Source organism: Schistocerca nitens, chromosome 8, assembly GCF_023898315.1.
Source record: "Schistocerca nitens isolate TAMUIC-IGC-003100 chromosome 8, iqSchNite1.1, whole genome shotgun sequence".
Classification (NCBI taxonomy): domain Eukaryota; kingdom Metazoa; phylum Arthropoda; class Insecta; order Orthoptera; family Acrididae; genus Schistocerca; species Schistocerca nitens.
In genome coordinates, this window is record NC_064621.1 from 475,075,851 (window position 1) to 475,103,811 (window position 27,961).

The 27,961-nt window shown below is 43.9% G+C and overlaps 1 protein-coding gene across 1 annotated transcript in view; it reads right to left on the reverse strand.

Annotated features, from left to right (window-relative positions):
* The window catches only part of LOC126199622 (zwei Ig domain protein zig-8-like), a 447,337-nt gene that overhangs the window by 92,435 nt on the left and 326,941 nt on the right, over positions 1-27,961 (reverse strand). Inside the window, exon 4 of the mRNA XM_049936549.1 lies at positions 8,644-8,812. Within this exon, the coding sequence (XP_049792506.1) occupies positions 8,644-8,812 (169 nt within the window). The remainder of the gene's footprint in view (positions 1-8,643; positions 8,813-27,961) is intronic.

Consider the following 27,961-nt stretch of genomic DNA (forward strand, 5'->3'; position numbering starts at 1 on the left):
GGAATTTCGTAGCGAACAGCGTAATCCATTGAAACCTACAATTATGGGTAAAGGGATGTAAGGTGAAAGGTTAGGGCCGATGTACCGTTATGTGTCATCTCCTGTTGCTATCTTATTGACATTAATACCTCTGAAAAAGGTAGGCCCTTGGCAATCACAGTTTTAGTTCATTGTAACGTAGATTAACATATCAGATCTGAATAATAGGACAGCAGAAAAGAGTAGACCTTGATTAACAGAGAGTTTCAGCTAACCCAAATTATGAAATAGCTCTTAATGTAATTAAAAGGGAACAGACAGGCCTTCAAAAATAACAGCATCAGTTAAGTAAAATTACCAAATAGAAAACAGATAGCCCTTCAATGATAACAACTTCAGCTAATTAGAATTCCCAAATAGAAAACAGGCAGGCCTTCAAGAATAACTGCTTCAGATAAGTAAGACTATCAAATAGAAAAAAGGTGGGCCTTCATGAATAACTGAGTCAGTTAAGTAACCAAGAGTTTGGATTGCCTCCTCACATCGGGTATACCAGAAGGCTCATACGCAAAGAGTGCAAGACTTCACCAAATAGGAAGCCCAAATAAGGTTACAACTACAGCACCAGCCTTCAGAGACCCTTTTGGTTGGGTACAGACCTGCAAAAGAAATATTAAGGCAGTAAAATTGATAACAAGAAGGGAACAATAACTAGCCAAGGCGTATACCCACTTCACTGCAAGATATCACATCTACAACGACGGCGCAACGCCCGAAAGAAAACTAGGCTGCCAAACACAATCACATAGCCTCAGAAATGGCAAATTTCGGGACGCAGGCACTTCCTAAGCCAAAATAAGTGACAGAGCGAAGTCATCTGCAATACCCGAAGGTTTCTCTAAACGGCACTCGGCAGTATTACAAGCGAGATACTTGACACTTCCTGGCAGATTAAAACTGTGTGCCGGACCGAGACTCGAACTCGGGAAACTTGCCTTTCGCGGGCAAGTGCTCTACTATCTGAGCTACCTAAGCACGCCTCACGACCCGCCGTCACAGCTTTAATTCCGCCAGTGCCTCGTCTCCTACTTTCCAAACTTCTGGAAACATCCACCAGAGTGTGGCTAAGCCATGTCTCCGCAATATCCTTTCTTCCAGGAGTGCTGGTTCTGCAACGTTCGCAGGAGATCTTCTGTGAAGTCTGGAAGGTAGGAGATGAAGTACTGGCGGAATTAAAGCTGTGTGAGCGGGTCGTGAGTCGTGCTTGGGTAGCTCAGATAGCAGAGCACTTGCTCGCGAAAGGCAAACGTCCCGAACTCTAGTCTCGGTCCGGCACACAGTTTTAATCTGCCAGGAAGTTTCATATCAGCGCACGCTCCGCTGCAGAGTGAAAATCTCATTCAAGAGAGGTACTTATCTGGTGTTCTAAGACCTTTGGCAGGGAGGTCGGCTAAAACCAAACCATCTAGGTACTGAAGCCACAGCACAGAATAGGAGAAACATGTTTCGCTCCGGCTTAGGAAACACCATCGTCTCACACAGTTTAAGATATTCCGTTAACAAAAACCAAGGCCAGTCTCGACTCAGGAAAAGGAAACAACAGCCACAGTTCAAGGAACCAACTGGTGGTGAAATAGATCAGCTAAGAAATCTAAGCCGGCCGTGGTGGCCGAGCGGTTGTAGGCGCTACAGTCTGGAACCGCGCGACCGCTACGGTTGCAGGTTCGATTTCTGCCTCGGGCATGGATGTGTGTAATGTCCTTAGGTTAGTTAGGTTTAAGTAGTTCTAAGTTCTAGGGGACATGACCTCTGCAGTTAAGTCCCATAGTGCTCAGAGCCATTTTTTTAAGAAATCGCAATGATCGCAACTGACCTATGTATCAATAAGAAAATGATAGCTAAGACCTTAAAATCCAAAACTTAACACAAGGTCACGAATCGAAGATGAAGCTTGCCCGTTGCAAAGGAGGTCCAGAATTCAGCACAGCGAAACTAGCTTCAACTCACTCATCGGTACGTCAAGTCCCAGAGCTGGCTGTCCAGGCCACGTACGTAGACGGCACTCGAAGGCAGCCACGGATTCAAATCATCCCCCAAACGTGGCCAGCAACCTTTCACCGGACTTCGTGCCCAAGACGGTTGCCCAAGTGTTCTCCTTGCTCGCCGGGCGGACCTCTCACACCGTCCCCCTCAGTCTGTTGCCATTTGCCAACTCGCCACGCCACAGCTTGCCCTGTCTTCATCAACTATCTCGAGCAAAGAACTTAGTGGCCTCAAACCAGAGGTAAATCGCGCTACAGATCGAGCTAGTGGCGCCGAGAATTCGAAAGGTGACTCCAGCAACCGTGCCACGGCTCATTCATCATCTGAAATCATTCGTTTCCCGTCATTCACTGTCCAATGGCTTCGCTCTTTACTCCACATCGAACTTCGCTTAACACAGGCTAGAGAAACGCTTTCGGCCCCTGTCTCCGATCTCTCTATCTCTTTACGCACGGTCTTTGTGCTAGCTGGACAGCTGGTGGCACATTGGAACTCACGAGGCGTTCCTTCCGCTAACTTCATGTTATTGCTTGCAAACACCTTCCGCAATGCCTGACGCTCCAGGTCCGTCACTACATAAGGTGTGCTTGGTCTTTGTACATCTGCTGTTGTTCCTTGCATTTCGACAGCACATTTACATCACTAACAGTCGACATTTTCAACTTTAGAAAGGCTGAAATGGTCCTGATGAATTTTTATTCTGTTGTTTCCCAATGACTACTGCAATTCCGAAGTTACTGAGCTCTCCAGACTGACACATTGTGCTGTCATTGCTTCTCTACTAATGGCGCGACACTCCCCGTCTTCTCTCAGCCTCAGCCTCATTGTATCACATAGCGGCGTCCGGGTACTTTTTAACAGTACGTACATATATTAATTCAACGAGCGTCAATAATAATAATAACAACAATAATAATAATAATAATTATTATTATTATTATTATATTGTTCATAGCTATTTTTGTTCATAGCTGTATTTCAGCATAAATTTTTGTTTGTGGGACATCCACAACCGTTCAGCGACATGTTCATAGTAAACAGATCCACCTCAGTTATAAAATATTTTATTGACCGAATTATTGCACTACAGAAGTCGCTGTACACTACTACGGTTTCAGGGTCTTAGCCCCATCATCAGGCCTATCTGAAACCTAACAGTAATAGCGCTTCATGTGCACGTGCTAACAACTAATAGGCCAACATCTACTGTATCCGTATTAATATTTGACAACGTACCTACGGTAGAAATTTGTCTGTCAGGTTTTAAGGTATAGACTTGACGCTATACTACTGCTACACTACTGGTCATTAAAATTGCTACACCAAGAAGAAATACAGATGATAAGCGTGTATTCATTGGATAAATATATTATACTAGAAATAACATGTGATTACATTTTCACGCAATTTGGGTGCATAGATCCTGAGAAATCAGTACCCAGACCAACTAGCTTTGGCGTAATAACGACCTTTATATGCCTGGGCATTGATTCAAACAGAGCTTGGATGGCGCGTACAAGTACAGCTGCCCATGCAGCTTCAACACGATACCACAGTTCATCAAGAGTAGTGACTGGCGCATTGTGACGAGCCAGTTGCTCGGCCCTCATTGACCAGACGTTTTCAGTTGGTGAGAGATCTGGAGACTGTGCTGGTCAGGGCAGCAGTTGAACATTTTCTGTATCCAGAAAGGCTCGTACAGGACCTGCAACATGCGGTTGTGAATTATCCTGCTGAATTGTAGGGTTTCGCAGGGATCGAATGGGGGGTAGAGCCACGGGTCGTGACAGATCTGAAATGTAACGTCCACTGTTCAAAGTGCCGTCAATGCGAACAAGAGGTTACAGAGACGTGTAACCAATGGCACCCCATACCATCACGCCGGGAGATACGCCAGTATGGCGATGATGAATACACGCTTCCACTATGCATTCACCGCGATGTCACCAAACACGGATGCGACCATCATGATGCTGTAAACAGAACCTGGATTCATCCGAAACAATGACTTTTGCCATTCGTGCACCCAGGTTCGTCGTTGAGTACACCATCGCAGGCGCTCCTGTCTATGAAGCAGCGTTAAGGGTAACGGCAGCCATGGGGTGGTTGTCCTTCAAACGTCGCCACCTGTTGACTCAGGGATCGAGACGTGTCTACACGATCCGTTACAGCCATGCGGATAAGATGCCTGTCATCTCCACTGCTAGTGATACGAGGCCGTTGGGATCCAACCCGGCGTTCCGTATTACCCTCCTGGACTCACCGAGTCCATATTCTGCTAACAGTCACTGGATCTCGACCAATGGGAGCAGCAAAGCCGCGATACGATAAACCGCAATCGCGATAGGCTACCATCAGACCTTTATCAAAGTCGGAAACGTGATGGTACGCATTTCTCCTTCTTACGCGAGGCATCACAACAACGTTTCACCAGGCAACGCCGGTCAACTGTTCTTTCTGTATGAGAAATCGGTTGGAAACTTTCCTCATGTCAGCACGTTGTAGGTGTCGCCACCGGCGCCAACCTTGTGTGAACGGTCTGAAAAGTTAATCATTGGCATATCACAGCTTCGTCTTAGTGTCGGTTAAATTTCGTGTCTGTAGCATGTCATCTTCGTGGTGTAGCAATTTTAATGGCCAGTAGTGTAGATTTCAGACACAACTGGTGATGTGGTTAAGGTCCTGAAACTGTGGAAGCGTATAGTGACTTCGTGTAAGACTTCGGTTTATAAAGTATTTTCTAACTGTGCCGAATTTGTTTGCAAGATGTAGTTGAGTAGCTGCAGTATATATGCTCAATAATAAAAAGACAGTCGTCAGATGCACAAAAAAATCTTTATTTGTTTCACCTGTGACCGAGAAATAGAGTTACCTGTTGCTGTGCCGACAAATTCTTTAGCTACTCTTACCGAATTACAAAGGTCACTGCTGTCCGATTCTTATTTTGACGTTATCTTAGCAGCTATTTGCCGACGACCTTGTCACAGTGGTAACTTCAGTTCCCGTCAGATCACAGAAGTTAAACACTGTCGGGCTGGGCCAGCACTTGTGTGGGCGACCATCCGGTCTGCCAAGCTCTTGGCAGGCCGCGGTGCACTCAGCTCTTGTTAGGCAAACTGACGAGCAACTTGATTAAGAAGCAGCGGCTCCGGTCCCGTGAACTGACATACGGCCGGGAGAGCGGTGTGCTGACCCCAAGCTCCTCATCCAGCGACGCCTGTGGTTTGAGGATGATACAGCCGCCGGTCGGTACCGTTGTGCATTCATGGCCTGGTCGGACGGAGTTTAGTTTAGTTTTTACTTAGGATTTTTAATCTATTTCACGTTTGGACAGTTCGAACTGCTGTAACCGGTAAAGTGGACGAAATAAAGGTCTTCTTGTTCAGCTGACGACTAATCTTTTATCTTTGATGAAATAATAATAATACTAATAATAATAAAAGTAAGCGAAAAGATCAGTAAATTCGAATGCACTTAAGGCCATAAAGTACTTAAAGTGAATGCATCGCGAGTGACATACTTTCGTTACTCCAACGAGATAAATTGCAGTAAGAATCTAGGAAAATATTACTTCATCTAACATGTAGCTTTCGTATTGAACACAAAGGTTAAATTACGGATGAAGTGTGAAACGTACAAAGGGATGTCGTGTTTGTTGCAAACTTCCATCTGTGAATAACATAAAATGAGAAAAATTAAGCTTGAGGATGTCCTTATAATGGCTTTTTGAGTACATACATAGATTTTAACTGTCATGTAATGAGCAGCATTACGTTGATAGTTTTTAAGAGGCGAATTGCTTTACAGGGAATTTAGCTGCTTAAGTAGGGAGCAAACCAACCTGTTCATTTAGAGACATAATCAAGTAACATTACTTTGTCGAAGAATACTGATAGCACCTTTGGAGTAATCGTAAAACATACAGTGGCAAAGGCAATTGGAAAATTAGATGCTTGCACATTAATAACGTACTCCGAAGATGCCAAATAAAAAAAGTTTTTAGGCTTCTCGCAACTTCGTTATTGTTTTACATAGTATGTCAGTTTTCCGGAATTATAATCAGGAGATACACATACAGGTAACGGAGGCAGCACGTAATGGGGCGAACAATACGAGCGAAAAGGGATAGCATTTTATAACAGTTTCTTGGGACACTGTCCGTGCAGAAAACATCGATCAATAAAACTATAATAAAATAGTTTCACTAATAAACCTTACAGTCTTAATCGGTACGGTGTCGGTTGGTTTAGAGCTATTACAGGATCATTATGAGACCGTTTAACTCTATGAAAAAGGGTAATACTCACCCTTTGTTGTCAAAGGACTAGAATACAAACACAGAAAATAATATGAAAGTATGGCTGATGTACTGTCGGTGACAGTAGGGGACAGTAGCACGGAGCATCCGCTCTGGAGAGGTGTGAAGAACACTGCAGAATAAGGCTCATTCGCTAGTAGTTTAATAGCGAAAGGTCCACCCGCCGCCGGCAATAGCCAATGGTTACGAGACGCGACTGTATTTGATAATGAAATAAACAACTTATACGCAACCAAGACAGCACGTACTGATATAGTTTTAGTAAATTTGATATGAATTCTAAATGTGGCAGTAGAGACACGAGGTCGTAGGTAGAAATGATTGTCTTGCTACTTAGTAGGTAATAATGAGTATCTTTCCACGTCTTCAAGTTGTTATATGTCCAACCATACGTTAGTTTCGTGCCATTCACTGTTCTTCCTGACACAGACAAATGTAACTTCAGTCTGTTACCAAATGTGGCTAGCCATCCTTTTTCATTAAGATTCTTGCGCTCTTAGAGTCGTCGTTAATAAATGATAACACTGAGATATGGTACGTACCTTATTAAAATGACTGCCTGGAGCTTATTTAAGTAGTGCTTTGTGCATTGGTCGTACAGGCGGTATCACCCTGCGAATTATCTTTGCCTATCATTGTACAAAACCCCCAAATATTCCACTGTTTGGGCGGCGTAGTCGCATAGATAGTCCTGCGTAGTGGTTATTACCACCTTGAGAGTGGTTCGCAGCTCGTGGTCTAGTGGGTAGCGTTGCTGCCTTTGGATCACGGGGTCCCGGGTTCGATTCCCGGCGAGGTCACGCCGGCACGGTAGCTCAGCGTGCTCGGTCAGAGGGTTAGCTACCCTCTGTAATAAGAAAACTGAGTGAACGGATCAACAAACAACCTGAACGGATGTCATCGGACGTCCGCCCCGAACAAATTAAACGAGCAATATAGAACAAAATGAGATGTAAAAAAAAAATAAATAAATAAATAAATAAATAATAAAAAAAGGTCTGGGATTTTCTCTGCCCGAGAACCGGGTGTTTGTGTTGTACTAATCATCTCATCATCATTGGGTAAGTGTCGAGACTGGAAACGGAAATACTTGCAACATGTACGGGTGCTGATGACCACGATGTTGAGGCGCCCACAAACCAGGACCATGAACGTTTAGTGTGATGGTAGAAGAAAGACGACTTGACACTGCCGGAATATTGTCTACGTATTATGAGACTGAACAACTTAATTTAAAACAGTCGCAATGATAATGTTGTGGGGTAGGCTACGTTTTATTGGCAGAAAGCTTAGCTGATGCAACAGATGTACAAAAGGCACTGCCTAGACTACGCGTGTTCGTCCTCTATTTTCATCATCATTCATAAAAGTGACGAGATTAGACTGAGCAAAGGTTGGGAATTTCTACCGGCGGTGATAACCGCGCAGTTGAGGCCCCACAAACCAGACATCATCATCATCATCATCGTCGTCGTCGTCGTCCTCTGCTGCAATACTACCGTGCTGTACGAGTTCATTACCAGATAAGGTTGACAGAGGACATCGAAAAATTTCAAAGAGAAGCTCGTTCTGTATTATCGGGGAATATGGGAGAAAGTGTTTCTGGAATGATAAACGAATGCGGATGGAAGTCATTAAACCATGGAGTGTTACGCTAAAGCGCTATCATTTCACGAAATTTCAAACATCAACATCCTCTTCTGAATGTGAAAATATTTTATAATCGCCAACATGCGTAGGAAAAAATTATCGTCATTATAAAATAAGAGAAATATGAATGATTTAAGTGTCCATTTTTCTCTTTAAGAGAGTATAATGGTAGAGAAATCGTCTGCTAAACACTTAAGTGAATTGTAGAGTTGTAGATGTAGAGAAGCAGCGTTAATTTCTCCAGTCGATGTAAGCGCCAACAAATATGAAGTGAGATTACAAGTTCTGGTGGGGCACGCAGTCGTTTCACAGACTCGTACATGATAGTCTCAAACTTGACGGGTGATAGTCAGTAAAATTCTTCAGGGTATGTGACTGCATTGTCATTTTGTAATTTTTTTTTTTACGTTTCGGCCACTGTCACATGTGCCCTTCCTCGGGGCGTCTTTACTAATTGTTAGGTAAAAAATCGTCGAGGAAGCCCGTTGGCAACAGTGACAGAACCGCCTGAAAGTTTTACACATTGACGATGCGGAGACATATCCAGAGGAATTTTATAGAATGTGATAACGGCCGCGAAAGCCTACGCTTACATTCACGGGTGACGTTTAACTTGTTTGCCTTGCTCCCTCTGGTCGAGGGGCTCCACTTACCATGCAGGACGTGCACGTTGACGGGCCGCGCCTGTGCGTTTGACGGGTTGCACTGGTAGCGGCCCGAGTCGGCGGGCGTGGCGCGCTGTATGAGCAGGAAGCTGGTCGTGGTGGGGCCCTTCTCCGTGATCACCGTCACGCCGCCCCGCGGGCTGTCGTAGCTGATGATCTGCAACAGCGCCAGAGCACGCGCTCACAAATACTGCAGCTACTGGAGCTGCAGGCGTCTGTAGGTGAGGTTACGTCTTCTCCTAGAAAAGAGTACAAGTAAACACCCAATTCCTTAAGGAGTTATTGCCGGCCGATGTGGCCGAGCGGTTCTAGGCGCTTCAGTCCGGAACCGCGCTGCTGCCACGGTCGCAGGTTCGAATCCTGCCTCGGGCATAGATGTGTGCGTGGTCCTTAGGTTAGTTAGGTTTAAGTAGTTCTAAACGTAGGGGACTTATGACCTCAGATGTTAAGTCCCATAGTGCTCAGAGCCATTTGAACCATTTGAACCATTTGAACTTAAGTAGTTTGAGTACCATTTATTAAAAACAGCTTCAAACTCCTGACTACAACACTCAGGTAATGTGTTAAATATTTTATGTTAAGCATGAAAGGAAGGAAGAGTTTAGAAAAGGTGGCAAAATACTCCTTCCGTCTTCGCATCACGGCTTATCTAGATGGAGGGATCTCTAGTACATGTCTATGTCGTTTCCTACTATCTTCCAGTTCTCCTTCTCAAATGAATGTATTTTGTTACTTTATGAAAGCTTTCCGAATTTATACGAGGGCTGACTGAAAAGTATTGCCTCCACCTTCGTAACTCTTCAACAGTTGGCAGCATTAGTATGCGGCTGGTACTGGGTTGTTCCGTAGCCTCATCTCTACAGCTCCAGTTGGCGGGAAGCCTTAGGATTGAACCGTTGTGCCGGCCGCGGTGGCCGTGCGGTTCTGGCGCTGCAGTCCGGAACCGCGGGACTGCTACGGTCGCAGGTTCGAATCCTGCCTCGGGCACGGGTGTCTGTGATGTCCTTAGGTTAGTTAGGTTTAAGTAGTTCTAAGTTCTAGGGGACTTATGACCTAAGATGTTGAGTCCCATAGTGCTCAGAGCCATTTGAACCATTTTGAATTTTGAACCGTTGTGTTTTTACAGTGTATGGAACGCTGCGCAGACGGTCGGTCAGTGCGATTTAAGCAACGTGCAGTCATCGAATTCTTGGCAGCAGAAGGTGTCACCTCAAAGGAAATTCATCATAGAATGAAAGCAGCTTACGGTGATTGTGTTGATGTGAGCACTGTGCTTCGTTGGGTGATTAAGTTTAAGGATGTAGAGACGGGAACATCTGACCTGCGTGACAAACAAGAGTAGGACGTCCTCTGACAGCAGCCACCGAGTTTCACAAGCAAAATGTTGACAGATTGATTCAGGACGATCATCGTATCTCTCAGAGAGAAACTGAAAGCACAATCGGCATTGCTTTGTTTGGCTATCGGAAGATCTGTGCACGATGGGTACCCCGGATGCAGACTCCTGAAATGAAAGCACACAGACATGAAATTTGCCAGGAACTCCTATCGCATTAGGTGAATGAAGGTGACGCCTTTCTCCTTTCAATTGCGACAGGAGGCGAAACGTGGGTACACCATTACGACCCGGAGACGAAACGTGGTTGCGAAAACGGTCGAATTCTTCCGTGACGGCTTCGAAAACGTTGTTCATCGTTGGCAGAAATGTATCCAATTGGCTGGTGATTAAGTGGAAAAGTGGATACTGGTAATTAAAGATCACATTCTAAGGATTATTTCTGCCTTTGATTTATTAAAATATTCCCATCCAAACCCAATTCACGAAGGTGGAGGCATTACGTTTCATTCAACCCTCGCAATATGCCACAAAGTTACAATACGAGGGGTATTGTGCGATCTAGGGCACCTTGTCTCTGTTCGCTCTGCTCCCGCTGTCACAGGTTCGAGTCATCCCTCGGGCATGGGTGTATATGTTGTCCTTAGCGTAGGATAATTTAAGTTAGATTAAGTAGTGCGTAAGCCTAGGGACCGATGACCTCAGCAGTTTGCTCCCATAGTCTTACCACAAATATCCATTTTTTCTATTACGTAATGCAACACTTTTTTTCGGCCAGTTCCGGTTAAAAGAACGCGAAATTTCTTGTGAGGCATCGTGGAATATTCCCCTAAAGTTTCACGAAGTTTCTACATGTGGTGGGGATATAAGTAGCCTTCAAAGTGGCGTCTCTAACAGAGCTCCGTTGCAAGCAGAGCGGAATGTTTACGGAGAAATGGTAGTGAACAAAACTTTCGTCAGTCATCAGTCGAGACATCATCGCAAAATGGTCGCGCAATATCGTCCGATCTCCCGCTTGCCGATCGGCACCACACAGCTGGAACTCCTGCAACGTTTGAACGTGCGTTCACTCTCACTGGAGGTGATCGACTGAGCAGAATCAAACATCTCGCTGCTCAGCTAGATGTCTCTGTTGGTAACGCTGACACGCCCATTCACCATTTGGGGCATTCAGAAGCATGTGCCTGCTGGGTTCGTCGCCTACTAAGAGACGACCATTGACAGCAACAAAGGGCGGCCATCTGTGCGTAGTCCGCCTGCTTAGCTGCGCGGTAACGTGCTTGCCTCTCATGCACTGGGCCCGGGTTCGATTCCCCGCCGGGTCGGAGATTTTCTCCGCTCGTGGACTGGGTGTAGTGTCGTCCTCATCATTTGATCCTTATCATCGGCCGCAAGTCGTCCAATGTGGCGTCGAGTGAAATAAGACTGACAGCCGAACCAAAATGGGACATCCCGGCCAACAACGCCATAAGATCATTTCATTTCATCTGTACGTAGTCCGCCCACTGTAGCTGAGTGGTCAGCGAGACAGAATGTCAATCCTAAGGGCCCAGGTTCGATTCCCGGCTGGGTCGGAGATTTTCTCCCCTCAGGGACTGGGTGCCGTGTTGTCCTAATCATCATCATTTCATGCCCATCGACGCGCAAGTCGCCGAAGTGGCGTCAAATCGAAAGACTTACACCCGGCGAACAGTCTACCTGATGGGAGGCCCACGCCACACGATATTTACATTTTTTATCTGTGCGTTATTGCTTGCGCACTGCGAGACTGACCGGCTGTGACAGTGAAATGGAGATTCATCACCTCGAAACTGAAACCGGCAATCCACTAAGTGGGCGCGGCACCATATGTCCTGCGAGAAAAAGCCACACCCTCAGCGTACGAAGCCAATGGGACGGTGTTGTGGGACTCTGAAGGGGTAATTCTGTTTAATGTGCTTGCTCCTGGTGCATCATTCAACTCTGAAGTGTATGGTGTCACCCCCAGGAAGTTGGAGAAACGCCTTCAGCTTGTTCGTCGCCACAAAAATGCGAACTAACTCCACGACAAAGGAAGTGCAAGGCTTCACACAAGCAAGCGTGCCCGAGAGGAGGTCACAAAACTTCACTGGAATGTTCTTCCTCATCCACTCTACAGCCCGGATCTAGCACCTTCCCACTTTCATCAGGTTTACCCAACGAAGGGTGATCTCCGCAGGAAGCAGTAAGCGGATGATGCACGGGTTATTGATGCAGCAAGCCACTGGCTACGAAATATAGTGCGTACTTCAATGCGAGATGCTGTTAATAATTTCCACAACGAAATTCTGTCTCGAAATCTGACAGAAAACCCAAAGAGATTCTGGTCATACATAAAGCACACCAGTGGCAAGACGCAATCAAAACCTCCACTGCGCTATAACAACGATGAAATCACTGATGACAGTGCCACTAAAGCATAGTTATTAAACACGGTTTTCCAAAACTCCTTCACCAAAGAAGACGAAGTAAATATTCCTGAATTCCAATCAAGAACAACTGCTAAGATGAGAAACATAGAAGTAGATATCATCGGTGTAACAAAGCAGCTTAAATCACTTAATAAAGGCAAGGCCTCCGGTCCAGATTGTATACCAGTCAGGTTCCTCTCAGAGTATGATGATAAAATCGCTCCATATTTATCAATTATATACAACCACTCGCTCACAGAAAGATCCGTACCTAAAGACTGGAAAATTGCTCAAGTCACACCAGTGCCCATAAAGGGACGTAGGAGTAATCCGCTGAATTACAGGCTCATATCACTAAGGTCGATTTGAAGTAGGGTTTTGGAACATTTACTGTATTCGAACATTATGAAGTAACTCGAAGAGAACGATTTATTGACACATAGTCAATACGGATTCAGAAAATATCGTTCTTGTGAAACACAAATAGCTTTTTATACTCATAAAGTAATAAGTGCTATCGACAGGGGATGTCTAATTGATTCCATATTTTTAGATTTCCAGAGGGCTTTCGACACCGTTCCTCACAAGCGTCTTCTAACCAAACTGCGTGCCTACGGAGTATCGCCTCAGTTGTGCGACTGGATTCGTGATTTCCTCTCAGAAAGGTCACAGTACGTAGTAATGGAGCGAAAGTCATCGAGTAAAACAGAAGTAATATCCGGCGTCCCTCAAGGAAGTTTTATAGGCCGTCTATTGTTCATGATCTATATTAACGACATAGGAGACAATCCGAGTAGCCGTCTTATATTGTTTGCAGATAATGCTGTCTTTTACCGTCTTGTAAAGTCATCAGATGATCCAAACAACTTGCAAAATGATTTAGATAAGATACATGTATGGTGCGAAAAGTGGCAAATGACCCTGATTAAAGAAAAGTGTGAAGTTATTCATATAAGTACTAAAAGAAATCAGCTAAATTTCGATTACACGATAAGTCACACAAATCTGAAGGCTGTAAATTGAGCTAAATACTTAGGGATTACAATTACAAATAGCATAAATTGGAATGAGCAAACCAAAGACTGCGATTCATTGGCAGAATACTTAGAACGTGCTACAGGTCTACTAAAGAGACTGCTTATACCTCGCTTGTTCGCCTTATTCTCGAGTATTACTGTGCGGCGTCGGATCCGCATCAGGATGATGGATGACATCGAAAAACTTCAAAGAAGGGTAGCTCGTTTTGTATTATCGCGAAACAGGGGAGATAGTGCCACAGACATGATATGCGAATTGGAGTGGCAGTCATTAAAACAAAGCCGTTTGTGTTCGATGGCATCTTCTAATGAAATTTCAATCCCCAGTTTACTCTTCCAATTACGAAAACATTCTGTTGGCACCCACCTACATTGGGAGAAATGATCATTATGATAAAATAAGAGAAATCAGGGTTCGCACGGAAGAATTTAAGTGCTCGCTTTACCCGGTTGCCTTTCGAGAGTGGAACGGTAGAGAGCTTGAAGGTGATTCATTGAACCCTGTGCTAGGCACTTTATTGTGTATAGCAGAGTAATCACGTAGATGTAGATGTAGATCAGCAGAGTGGTACCACAAGGACATGAAGATCCTCCCAGTAATGTGGCGTAAAGCTGTGACATTGAACGGGTATTACGTTGTAAAATAAGGCTTTGTAGCAAAAATAGAGGGGAAAATATGGTTAATTGGAATCGTGAGTAGAACCAACCTGCTTTCACAGAAGATAGGGTGCATTACTTATTGAACGCCCCTCCTATGTCACGACTTCTGTTCTAGCTTCCTAAATTCCTGTGTTCTTTAGTCTACATCAATTGTTAGTTTTAAAATTTTCAGTACCTTAATTACTTTTAAATCTATAAGTGCTGAAAGGTGTAATATTACTGCTCTGTTTTCAGTGCGATACAAATACAGATGTAACTGGCGCAGAAAAAAAAAAAAACAAAAACGGAATGCAGTAACTCCATAGCGAGATGTTGGAGACTGTGAGTCTCTCATACCAAAATACTCAGAATGCCTCCTTGAACACCATCCGGACTGAGAATGCCGCATAAGGTAAGCGAAAAAAAGAAAGAAATAGAAAAGGTAATGCTAAGGTGTCAGACATCAGACCCTCGATCGATAGTTAAGCCTCAAGCCTACCACGGGACTTATCGTTTCTTTCATCTCTGACGATGATTTCTTTCCATGAGAATGGCGAAGCTGCTCCATGCCACTTGAGTCCAACAATATGGGTCACTTCTTCAGTTTGCTGTCTCAAACCAGTTTTAGAAAGCGACGTAGTAAGAAGTTTTTCTGCTTTTTGATATTACAATGAGATTGTTTATCTACACGTTACAAATTTTATTTTAGTATAATTGACCAGGTTGAATAATAGTTGTTTCTTGCTGCACAAAAAGGTGTATTTCATTTATTCCAGTTTCTCAAAGTTTTTAAGGTGATCATGTCGTCGGACACCTCAGATGCCACCTCATTTTTATTAATAAACAGTTCATTAATTTAATAAGTAAATTAGTAAACGAATTTGCCCTGCACCCCTTGATCTCATTCCCTGGTAACAAGAGTACCGTGAAAAAAGGGGTCGTTGAAAGAAAATTTTGTGTTCGTCAGTCTACCATGTGAGAAACGTACGTTGCTACTCCGAATTCTTCCTAACTCTTGTTGTAACCAGAGCGCTCCACACGCAGGCGGGGACACCGCCCTAAAGAAACGCCAGCGTTCCAGTTCCGAAAGCCACGCGGAGTGGCCGCGCGGTTCGAGGCGTCGTGTCTCTGATTGCGCGGCCACTACCGCCGGAGGTTCGAGTCCTCCCTCGGGCATGGGTGTGTGGGCTGTTCTTAGCATAAGTCAGTTTAAGTAGTGTGTAAGTCTAGGGACCGATGACCTAAACAGTTTTGTCCCTTAGGAATTCACCCATTTGAGCAATTGAACAGTTCCGAAAGTCGCAACCTGCAGGAAGGTGGAGACAGTGACAGAGTGACAGAAGAGGTAGTGCTGTGTACCCATGGTCCGGATAGCATGATCGAGATAGTGTGCACGATACTGTCAAAATATAACGAATAAAAATCCATTTTGAGGGTACAAAAATGTGCGAGTTTCAAGAATGAAAAAGAACCAAATCACTCTTTTTGCTTCATTGTTTTCCGAAGTACCTAACACTGTTGACCAATTTGTTGAATAACATTTGGTTCAAAGGACATCCGCAATTGAGTTTTCGGCTTCACGTGCGGCTGTCACCTACCCGCAGCCTGGTGCTCAGTGGGTGGCAGCCACCCGCTTTCACGGTTTTTGTACAACTGAAGATGGACTTACAATCGCCTGAAACCGGTCGTGAGCGGACCATTAAACCCAATTAGAACCGAAGCGGTTTCTTATCTTATTCTACCAAGTTGGTGAAGTGGGTGCTGTAGTCGAAATGGCTTAAGGAGATCCCTGACAACTCGCAGCGCTGTTGCCAACTTTCAAATACGAAATACTAACGGCTGCAGACGAAAACAGTAGTTGTCTACAGAGCTGTACCAACAGTGAGGCACTGCCATAGAAAGGTTTACAGAATCACGTTACAGGTCGAGGTAGGCCCGCGAAGCTGCTTTGCCCAACCCACCGCAACTGTCAGGATCAACTTGGGCCGACTGAGCTATAGCTCTGTACAGTAACAGTTGGTCCCAAGAATGAAAATGATTAATAACAATACGCAGCTCCAAATCTTATACAACTGTGGTTTTCCGATTTTCATAAAGTCCCCTTTCCACGAATACCACGTTAAAGGTTTTTAGCAGTGCTTGACAAATTGATGCTCGAATCAAGTATTCGTATTGCCTACGGTTCTCTGTAGTAGTTTCAAACAATACGCTTGTAGCAACTAATAGCTGAATCCAGAAACGTTAGTTAACGTTAAGAATTTCTGAAGAGTGTAGTTTGCCTGCTCAGTAACAACTAATTACAAACCGTGGTGTCAGCCCCCAATGTCAATATTGGCTCTTGAGCAAATAGGTTAGACAGCCACTAGTTTACAGCGATATCACCATGATAGAAGTGATGCACTCAACCAATCATCCCCACATAAACCTAATAGGGCAGTGGTATGCTCAGGAGGACAGGTCAGCACGCGCATGCAGTATGAATGCAGTGGGATGTAATTTTAAATAACAGACATTACGTGTCGCAGATTTTATTAATATCGCGCTGTTAGATAATAAAAATGACTGTTATGTGGCAATAACGAGCACAGAAGACAGTATCACACTATAGACTAAATATTCAACAGTTGGGCTGTAGCCACAGACTTGTCTTTGGGCATAAGAAAAAGCTAACAATTCAATGTCAATTCTACTGTATATGACTTACAGTGTTCCACTTCTATATCCAGTAAAAACTGTCATATTATAAATTTATCCATGATTTTCAATCCTTATCATACCCTTCTAACAGTGTCTTAGTCTTTTAAATAAAATGTAGTTATTTCCCACTAAACAAACAATGCAAGGAACAGATAGAAATAGCTTTTAAATACTTTCTATTCTCTGAAGCATGCAATAATACGATAATTTCTGAAGCATTTTGTGCGCAAAAGTACCTACGCTTCTTTCGAAAATGACAGAACAAAGTCATTTTCATCCACCTATTAGACCTTCCCTCATTTCCTGCCTAAACGGATGTAAGCGCCCCTACTGCCTCGTCATTCGTTCTTCGTGTTCTTGCATTTAAAAGTTAGTTGTCAAGGTCGTCAGATTGGAAGATTGACTCCAGTCACTGTAGGCACCACTGACATCGTTCGAATCGAAACAAATTTCTCTATTTCCACAGGGCACCAAAAACTTTATTAGATAGTTAAAACAGATAAAATATGTAGTGGACTGTTAAGGCAGCCAGTCCACAGTGAAGTAGCCGAAAGGGCACGCGTCTGGCGTTAAGTCTGGAACAGGATTCGTAATGAATGTGATAAAGAAAAGAACGTAGCTACTACAACACTTAACTTTTATATCGTCCTTTGGTATACAGCATTCTTGATGATACAAGTGAGACTCTTTAGATTCATGCAGTAACTAATGGCGCCTTGCTAGGTCGTAGCCATGGACTTAGCTGAAGGCTATTCTGTCTCTCGGCAAATGAGAGAAAGGCTTCGTCAGTGTAGTCGCTAGCAAAGTCGTCGTACAACTGGGGCGAGTGCTAGTCAGTCTCTCGAGACCTGCCTTGTGGTGGCGCTCGGTCTGCGATCCCGACAGTGGCGACACGCGGGTCCGACATGTACTAATGGACCGCGGCCGATTTAAGCTACCACCTAGCAAGTGTGGTGTCTGGCAGTGACACCACAAAATACATGTGCGACTAGGAGTTTCTGGTAGTGGTGAGAATGAAAGGTAGCATAATGTTACTGAGCAAATCAAAAAATTTAAAAACATATTGCGCTACACAAAAAATATTGTGCAGTCTGTGGGCATATTGAAAATACCCTTCCCAGTCTACATCTGGATCACTGGGCGTTGTTGTTTATGTTGTCGTGAAAATGGGTCCAAAACAAGACAAAAGAATATTATAATTAGAGTACATCGAAGTGTATAAATCTCTGCCAGCATTGTGAGAAGTTAAGACATATCAGTACAAAAACAGAAATGTTAAAAATGGGGATCGACCACGAAGAACGATTTTTAAGAAAATGAATGAACGAAGAGTTATGAATAAAGCGTGTGCAGTATGTTATAGATATAAATGCAGTTAGTTTTATTGATGACTGATGACAGTCTACTGATCACAATTACATCACTTGCAGATTAATAATTGTGGCTGTTAGAAGTACACTATGTGATCAAAAGTATCCGCACACCTGGCTGTAAATGCCTTACAAGTTCGTGGGTCCCTCCATCGGTAATGCTGGAATTCAGTAAGGTGTTGGTCCACCCTTAGCCTTCATAACATCTTCCACCCTCGCAGGCATACGTTCAGTCAGTTGCTGGAAGGTTTCTTGAGGAATAGCAGCCCATTATTCACGGAGTGCTGCACTGAGGTGAGGTATCGATGTCGGTCGGTGAGGCCTGGCACGAAGGCGGCGTTCCAAAACATCCCAAAGGTGTTCTATAGGATTCAGGCCAGGACTCTTTGCAGATCAATCCATTACAGGGATATTATTGTCTTGTAACCACTCCGCCACAGGTCGTGCATTATGAACAGGTGCTCGATGATTTAGAAAGATGCAATCGCCATCCCCGAATTGCTCTTCAACAGTGGGAAGCAAGAAGCTGCTTAAAACATCAATGCAGGCCTGTGCTGTGATACTGCAACGCAAAACAACTAGGGGTACAAGCCTCCTCCTTGAAAAACACCACCACACCATAACACAACAATCTCCGAATTTTACTGTTGGCGCTATACACGCTGGCACATGACGTTCACTGGGCATTTCCCATACCCACACCATGACATCGGATCGCCGCATTGTGTATCGTGATTCGTCACTCCGCACAACGTTTTTCCACTGTTAAATAGTCCAATGTTTACGCTCCTTACTCCAAGCGAGGCGTCGTTTGGCATTTACCGGCGTGATGTGTGACTTACGAGCAGCGCTCGACCATGAAATCCTAGTTTTCTCACCCCCTCCTCCTAACTGTCATAGTACTTTCAGTGGATCCTCATGCAGTTTGGGATTCCTGTGTGATGATCTAGATAGATGTCTTCCTATTACACATTATGACCCTCTTCAACCGTCGGCGATATGTCAGTGAACAGACGAGGTCGGCCTGTACGCTTCTGTGCTTTAGTGCCCCTTCGCGTTTCCACTTTAGTATCACAGTGGAAACAGTGGGTCTAGGGATGTTTAGGAGAGTCGAAATCTCGCGTACAGATGTATGACACAAGTAACACCCAATCATCTGGCCATGTTCGATGTCCGTGAGTTCCGCGGAGCGCCCCATTCTGCTCTCCCACAATGTCTAATGACTACCTATGTCGCTGATATGGAGTACCTGGCAGAAGGTGGCAGCACAATGCACCTCACATAAAAACGTTTTTTTTGGGGGGGGTGTCCGGATACTTTTGATCACGTAGTGTAGCATGTCTTTGGGATAGTTAGTACCTCCAAGCAGGAGTGACATAGGAAAGCCATTAATACGTTTCCCCCCTGGACAGCAGGACAATTACTGGAAATTGGAAAGAAAACGGTCAGTCAACACTGACAGGCGTAGTTCACATCGTGGCACAGATACGACACTGCAGAAAACATCAGGTACTGAAGTATGTGATGTGTTAACGGGAAGACTATTAGGTACAGAGAAAAAACAGCAAACAGACGATGGGTACTTATTAAGGTACCACATTCAAAATATCTGTACCTATAGCCCCAACAATCTGTATAGAAATTTTTGCATACGTTTACAACATTTACCCGAAAATAACCTCTGGTTTCACGTATTACTGCTGGGCACGTTTCCATAACTATGTCTCAGATAATTTAAGGTGAAATTGTACTTGTAAAATTCAATTCTTCAAAAGAACTTCCAGTGCCATGGTTTCGTACGGTAGTAGATAAGCCTTATTTTTGTGGAATTGTGTCTGTTATTGCACAATTCATGATTATCCACACAATATTCGCTGTACTTGTTTATTACTTGCATACTTAAGAGCAACAAACAAAATATTATGCAGCAGCTTCTTAAGCAATAGTATTGTCCCTCTTCAGCAGAATCATGTGGATTAACTTATAGAAGTACAATTAGCCAATGGGAAACTGTGGCCATACTGGAATTTATGGCAGAATAACAATGAGTCTTGATCTCAAGATGGATATTTATTCTCCAATACTGAGAATCTCTTATCTTAATCATCGGTCCACTTGAGATGTTTTAAAACCAGTGAGAATATTTTTAAAGGAAGACACGAAGTCTTTGCTCGGTATTGGTAAATAACTCGTCATTGTTACAAATGTAGTGATTAGTGAATTTACATATAACTGACTTTGTTATCAAAAATTCTGTGGTATTGCCTACAGTAGCGGCTGATATCTTCTGAAAAGCTGTTCGAACAAAAAAACAACACAGGTGAATGTGCTGCGACAGAGCTGATGACATTCATGTCAGTAATTGGAGAACCATGTTATTTACTCATGTCAATACTGGCTATACAAGATTGTGTTTACATGGATCCAGTAAAGTAACATTGTGGGAACGGGAGCAGTATTTTCCTTCCTCAGAGTGTACGGCACGCCACATTCCCTGCAGATAAACAGTGGGCCGCGTAAACAAGCGGATATGATCGATACTCTCACATTATGATATTACTTTTCCTTCGTCTGTCTCTGAACTTTATATGCATCGATGGGACTAGCGCTTTACTCTGAATGTACGGAATATGTGGAATCAACAAAAAGAAAATCTAGCAACGGCTCACCATTGCCCACTCGAGCAGCTGAGTGAAAAGGAAAAGGATATAAAACGTTTAAAAGTAAACAATTTCTTCTGAAGCAGTGACGGACCAGTAAATACGCGTAAGATGCCTCTCTGATTGACAGTTATGAAAAAGGGAATATCACAGAAGAGGACTACGTTACTCACACGAAAGGGTGTTGGAGAACCTTTCACATATATGTAATGTATTAGCAGTTGCGAACATGGACAACTAGCAGCTGTATAACGGAATGACGATAATACAAATTCGAGCCAAACCAGGATACGAACCCCGATATCCCGTTTATCGCGAAAGAGTCGTCTTACCAATGGGCTATCCGAGCACGACTCACTGCCGGACGTAAACTTACACATGGCGTCAGCCGTGACAGCATCTCACATTGTTAGAAACTGGCTCTGGAGTAAATGTACCTTCCTCATATTCAATTCGTCTACCGTAAAACGAGGGGCCTTACAACATTAATGATGGAAGGAAAAAAAATGGTTCAAATGCCTCTGAGCACTATGGGACTTAACAGCTATGGTCATCAGTCCCCTAGAACTTAGAACTACTTAAACCTAACTAACCTAAGGACATCACACAACACCCAGTCATCACGAGGCAGAGAAAATCCCTTACCCCGCCGGGAATCGAACCCGGGAACCCGGGCGTGGTAAGCGAGAACGCTACCGCACGACCACGAGCTGCGGACGTCGAAGGAAAAGATACCTCCAGCAATGAAACCGAGATCTGTCACCGATATGGTAGCTCAACTCACCAGGGAAAATAATATTAACCGCTTGAAATGAGCGCAATCATCACTTTGGGGCGCTGCCCATATTTACTGGTACCGGGCAGTTCATGTGACTCTCCGTGATAGGCGTCAGTCATGCCACTGAAGTGATGTGTAAGTGCTTGTCTGCTACATGCCATCAGCTTAATAAGATGGATCGACGTGGAGATGTGACAGAATGATTGATGTTCCTATGACCATATTTTGAATGAAATTCCCCGATTTGGTGATGTTTCAAAGCGTACTGCACAGTGTTCACCAACAATTTGAAGTTTGCTTACGCCGCGTTGTATAACAAGCTATGTTTCAAAATACTCTGCCGAACAAGAAACGTGAAGCACCTAAAGTAAATGGTGGAACTTCAATGTAACTACCTACACTTGCACACAACCGGCCTCTATGAGCGGAAGCATCAGCAATGATCAATGACATGAGGGTGAGCAAGACAATGGAAATCACTGTATTAAAGACACATAATGTGTATAATGTCATGATGATCTCTCCATTGGCAAAAGATCCTGACTGGGCCCCCGCTTCGGGTCTCCAGGAGAGGCTGCGAAGGGGGAGGTGACCATGTCACAGAGTGATGTACTTCGGGCAAGTGAGAGACTTTGTTTACTCTTAGGACAGTCTCTTTGACATGTTGTATTGTATGTTCTGTGACTAGTCACAGAACATACAACACAACATGTCAAAGATACACTGTCCTAAGAGTAAAGAAAGTCTCTCACTTGCCCGAAGTACATCACTCTGTGACAGACCACCAGAAGAAGACTGAATAATCACAGAACATACAACACAACATGTCAAAGATACACTGTCCTAAGAGTAAACAAAGTCTCTCACTTGCCCGAAGTACATCACTCTGTGACAGACCATGAGAAGAAGACTGAATAATCAACGAAAGGATAATGTTCTATGAGTCGGGGCGTGGAATATCAGATCTTTGAACTTCATAGGGATGACACAAAATCTGGAAAGAGAAATGTTAAGGCTCAATCTAGATATGGTGAAGGTCAGTGATATGAAATTGAGAGAAGACAAGCATTTCTTGTCACATGAGTATAGGGTAATATCAACAGCGGCAGAAAATGGTACAACTGTTATAACGGCAGTGGAAGTCGTTGTGAATGAGGAGGTAGTGCAGAGAGTGAGTTACTGTGAAGAGTTTAGTGATAGGGTTGTTCTCCTCTGAGTTGACAGCAAACCATCACCGACAAAGATAGCTCAGGTATACATGCAGACGTAGCAATCTGAAGATGATGAGATAGAGAAAGTATGTCAGGATGTTAAACGGGTAATTCAGTACGTAAAGAGAGACTAAAATTTAATACTTATGGGGATCAGACTGCGGTTGTAGGGGAAGGAGTAGAATAATTGGCTACGGCAGAATACGGCTTGGTAGTAGGAATGAGAGAGGAGAAAGATTGAGTTCTGCAATAAATGTCAGTTAGCAACAGCGAATACTAGGTTCAAGAAATACAAAAGGAGGAGATATACTTGGAAAAGGCCGTGAGATACGAAAAGATTTCAATTAGATTACACAAAGATCAAGTACAGATACCAAAATCAGATGTTTGATTGTGAGGCATACCCAAGAGCAGATACAAAGAGTAGGCTACAGTTTAAGAGACTATTCAGGAGAATCCTTCCACAAAGAAGAGGGATACGGAATAGCTAAGGAATGAAGAGATACGCTTAAAGTTCTCTGAGGCTGTAGATACAGCGATAATGAATATCTTAGTCGGCAGTTGAAGAGGAATGGGCAGTCACAAAAATTGGAATGGAAACCATCAGCATAAAGAAGATAACTGCGAAGAACCCATGAGTAACACAAGAAATACTTCAGTTGATTGACGAAGAAACTAAGTACACATATGCTCACGGAAATTCTGGGATACAGAAACAGAAGTCACCTAAGAATGAAACAAACAGGAAGTGAAGGAAAGTTAAGTCTAAATAGCTGCATTAAGAATGTGAAGCAACCGAAAACGAAATGATTATCGAAGAATTGAGTCAGCATATAGGAAAGTCAAAGGAACCTTCGCTGAAAATAAAAACAAGGACGGTAACATTAATAGTGCAGTGGAAATTCCAGTGTCAAATGCAGAAAGGGGGGTGGGGTGGATACATGGAACGAATACACTGAACGCCTCTATGAGGTGGACTACTTATCTGATGACGTGGTGGAAGAAGAAGCAGCAGTCGATACAGAAAAGGTAGGGGATCCTGTGTTAGAATGTAGATTTAAAAGTGCGCTGGAAGACTTAAAATCATATTAGGCAGAACGGATAGATAACATTCCACCAGAATTTCTAAAGTTATTTCGAGAAGTGGCAAGCGTAACGGCTATTCAAGTTGGTGTGTAGAATATAAGAGTCTGGCGATATGCCATCTCAGTTTCGAAAAACATCATCCTCACAATCCTGACAGGTGCGAGAATTATCGCACTTACAGCTTATCATCCATGTTTATGACATGAATAATATGTACAAGATTGGATAAGAGAATTGAGGGTTTGTTAGATGACTATCAGTTTGGCTTTAGGAATGGTAAATGAGCCAGAGAAGCAGCTCTGATATTGTGGCTAATAATGGAAGCAAGATTAAAGAAAAAGCAAGGCACCGTCAGAGGACTCGTCGACCTGAGAAATGTGTTCGATAATGTAAAATAGTGCAAGATGTTCAAAATTCTAAGGAAAAAAGAGCTAAGCTATATGGGAAAGACGGATAACATACAATACGGTCAAGAAAAAAAAACGGAATAATAAGAGTTGTAGACCAAGTACTAAGTGCTCGGATTAAAAAGGGTGTGAGATAGGGATATAGTCTTCCACCGCTTCTGTTCAGTCTGTACATTGAAGAAGCAATGGCGGAAATAAAAGAAAGGTTCAAGCGTTTAATAATTTTTTTTTATAATGTGGGACCACAGTAATAATATATTTCTTCAAATTCAGTACCGCCATTAGGCTGTTTTTTATTTGCAGTGTTACATTTACACGATCATGATCTCGGCTTCAAGGTGCCGTTGCAAAAAAAACTTGATAATTGCACCTTGAAGCCGAAATCATGATCGTGTAAAAACAATCTAATGGCGTTACAGACTTTAAACTTCAAGAGTTTCATTAAAATTAAAGGTGAAGGGATATCAATTATAAGATTCGCTGATGACACTGCTCTGCCCACTGAAACTGAAGAAATCCTTGATTTCCTGAATGGAATGGATAGTCTAATGAGTACAGAATATAAAGTGAGAGTTGTTGTTGTTGTGGTCTTCAGTCCTGAGACTGGTTTGACGCAGCTCTCCATGTTACTCTATCCTGTGCAAGCTTCTCCCAGTACCTACTGCAACCTACATCCTTCTCAATCTGCTTAGTGTATTCATCTCTTGGTCTCCCTCTACGATTTTTACCCTCCACGCTGCCCTCCAATACTAAATTGGTGATCCCTTGATGCCTGAGAACATGTCCTACCAGCCGATTCCTCCTTCTAGTCAAGTTGTGCCACAAACTCCTCTTCTCCCCAATTCTATTCAATACTTCATCATTAGTTATGTAATCTACCCATCTAATCTTCAGCATTCTTCTCTAGCACCACATTTCGAAAGCTTCGATTCTCTTCTTGTCCAAACTATTTATCGTCCATGTTTCACTTGCATACATCTCTACACTCCATACAAATACTTTCAGAAACGACTTCCTGACGCTTAAATCTACACTCGATGTTAACAAATTTCTCTTCTTCAGAAACGCTTTCCTTGCCATTGCCAGTCTACATTTTATATCCTCTCTACTTCGACCATAATCAGTTATTTTACTCCCCAAATAGCAAAACTCCTTTACTACTTTAAGTGTCTCATTTCCTAATCTAATTCCCTCAGCATCACCCGACTTAATTCGACTACATTCCATTATCCTCGTTTTGCTTTTGTTGATGTTCATCTTATATCCTCCTTTCAAGACACTGTCCATTCCGTTCAACTGCTCTTCCACGTCCTTTGCTGTCTCTGACAGAATTACAATGTCATTGACGAACCTCAAAGTTTTTATTTCTTCTCCTTGGATTTTAATTCCTACTCCGAATTTTTCTTTTGTTTACTTTACTGCTTGCTCAATATACAGATTCAATAACATCTGGGAGAGGCTACAACCCTGTCTCACTTAAAGTAAAGCCAAACGTGCCCGGTGTAAATAAAACTTTTGTTGCAGTCGCGAAAGATGGAATTTTTCTCAATATTACATACGACACCTATGTGGTACTTAAATTAAATGAGATATTGTTATACAGTAAATTTTATATGAAATTTAGGTATGTTGTCCACATTTCATTCTCAGCATTGTGGTAACTAAAATCGACCATATGGAACGTATACTCTATGGACTTTTACCTCTGCAAACTCTTCAAAATTTCGTGCAATGGTTTATTATATTTAATGCTGCATAATAACTGCGTTGAACATCGAAACAAAAGTACGTCATTTATGTGGGGGGGGGGGGGGGGGAGGTATCAGTCAAGAAGATGTGTAAAAATCAAATTTTTGGGCCAAATAGATTTTGCGGAATCGAATGATAAGAGTGTCAAAGCAGTCGGAACACCATGTGTCTGCACAGGCGAGCAGTGCAGTGACAAAATCGCGCACAGTGCGGAATGCAGTGAGCACGTCTTTGTAACAGCGAAAGGGTTAATGCGGCCGTGGTGGCTTTACTTCATGAACTGCGCGCTCCCCCCTAAACGTAAGCTTGTGAACTATGCTATACTATGGCGCTGCTTCTCTTGACGCGTGCATCGTATGCAACTGGCAACGCAGCAATCTCCCGCGTCTGGGCGGGCATGCGCGAGCCGCCAAGATAAAAGAGTTGAACTATAGTCCTTAGCTGCTGGTAGTCAGAACACGGTGCGAGGCCGTGCCCCGCGGCCTTTGGCAGGCGCCTCGCGCGGCTGTCGTTAGAGCCTGGAATACCTCGCAGGCGGGCGGGCGGCGCGTCCTGACCGGAACGTCGCAACCGGCCGGAAGCTGCGGCGACCCCGCCGGCCGGGCGTCCTTTGTTGTGGGCTGGAGCTGGAGGGCCCTCCAGGCCGCTCTCGCCGCCATTGTTCGCCGGCGCCCTCTCAGCCCATGTCGGCCCACACGGAGGACCGCTGTCCCGGCCAGGGCAAACGCCACATTTCGCACCGGTCACCTCTCACCAACAGCCTCGTAATGCTTTAATCTTGCATTGAATAGCCGAAATTTTCAATCAGAATCGCTTTTGAAACATTGGTGCCAGACAAAGTGCTTAATTATTTGCGTGTAAAACATCCGCTCGCTAATACTGAAATTAATTTTGACATCTGGCGCAAGTCATACATAATCGACTCAATAATACATGTTTCGTAATGCCATATACACTACTGGCCATTGAAATTGCTACACCACGAAGATGACGTGCTACAGACGCGAAATTTAAATGACAGGAAGAAGAGGAGAAATGCGTATCACACGTTTCCGACTCTGAAAATGATCGGATTGTAGCCTATCGCGATTGCGGTTTATCGTATCGCGACATTGCTGCTCGCGTTGGTCGAGATCCAATGACTGTTAGCAGAACATGGAATCGGTGGGTTCAGGAGGGTAATACGGAACGCCGTGCTGGATCCCAACGGCCACGTACCACTATCAGTCGAGATGAAAGGCATCTTATCCGCATGGCTGTAGCGGATCGTGCAGCCACCTCCCGATCCCCGTGTCAAGAGATGGGGACGTTTGCAAGACATCAACCATCTGCACGAAGAGTTCGACGACGTTTGCAGCAGCATGGACTATCAGCTCAGAAACCATGGCTGCTGTTACCCTTGACGCTGCATCACAGACAGGAGCACCTGCAATGGTGTACTCAACGACGAACCTGGGAGCACGAATGGCAAAACGTAATTTTTTCGGATGAATCTAGGTTCTGTTTACAGCATCCTGATGGTCGCATCCGTGTTTGGTGACATCGCGATGAACGCACATTGGAAGCGTGTATTCGTCATCGCCATGCTGCCGTATCACCCGGCGTGATGGTATGGGGTGTCATTGGTTACATGTCACGGTCACCTCTTATTCGCATTGACGGCACTTTGAACAGTGGACGTTACACTTCAGATGTGTTACGACCCGTGGCTCTACCCTTCATTCGCTCCCCGCGAAACCCTACATTTCAGCAGGATAATGAACGACCGCATGTTGCAGGTCATGTACGGGCCTTTCTGGATACAGAAAACGTTCGACTGCTGCCCTGGCCAGCACATTCTCCAGATCTCTCACCTATTGAAAACGGTCAATGGTGGCCGAGCAACTGGCTCGTCACAATACGCCAGT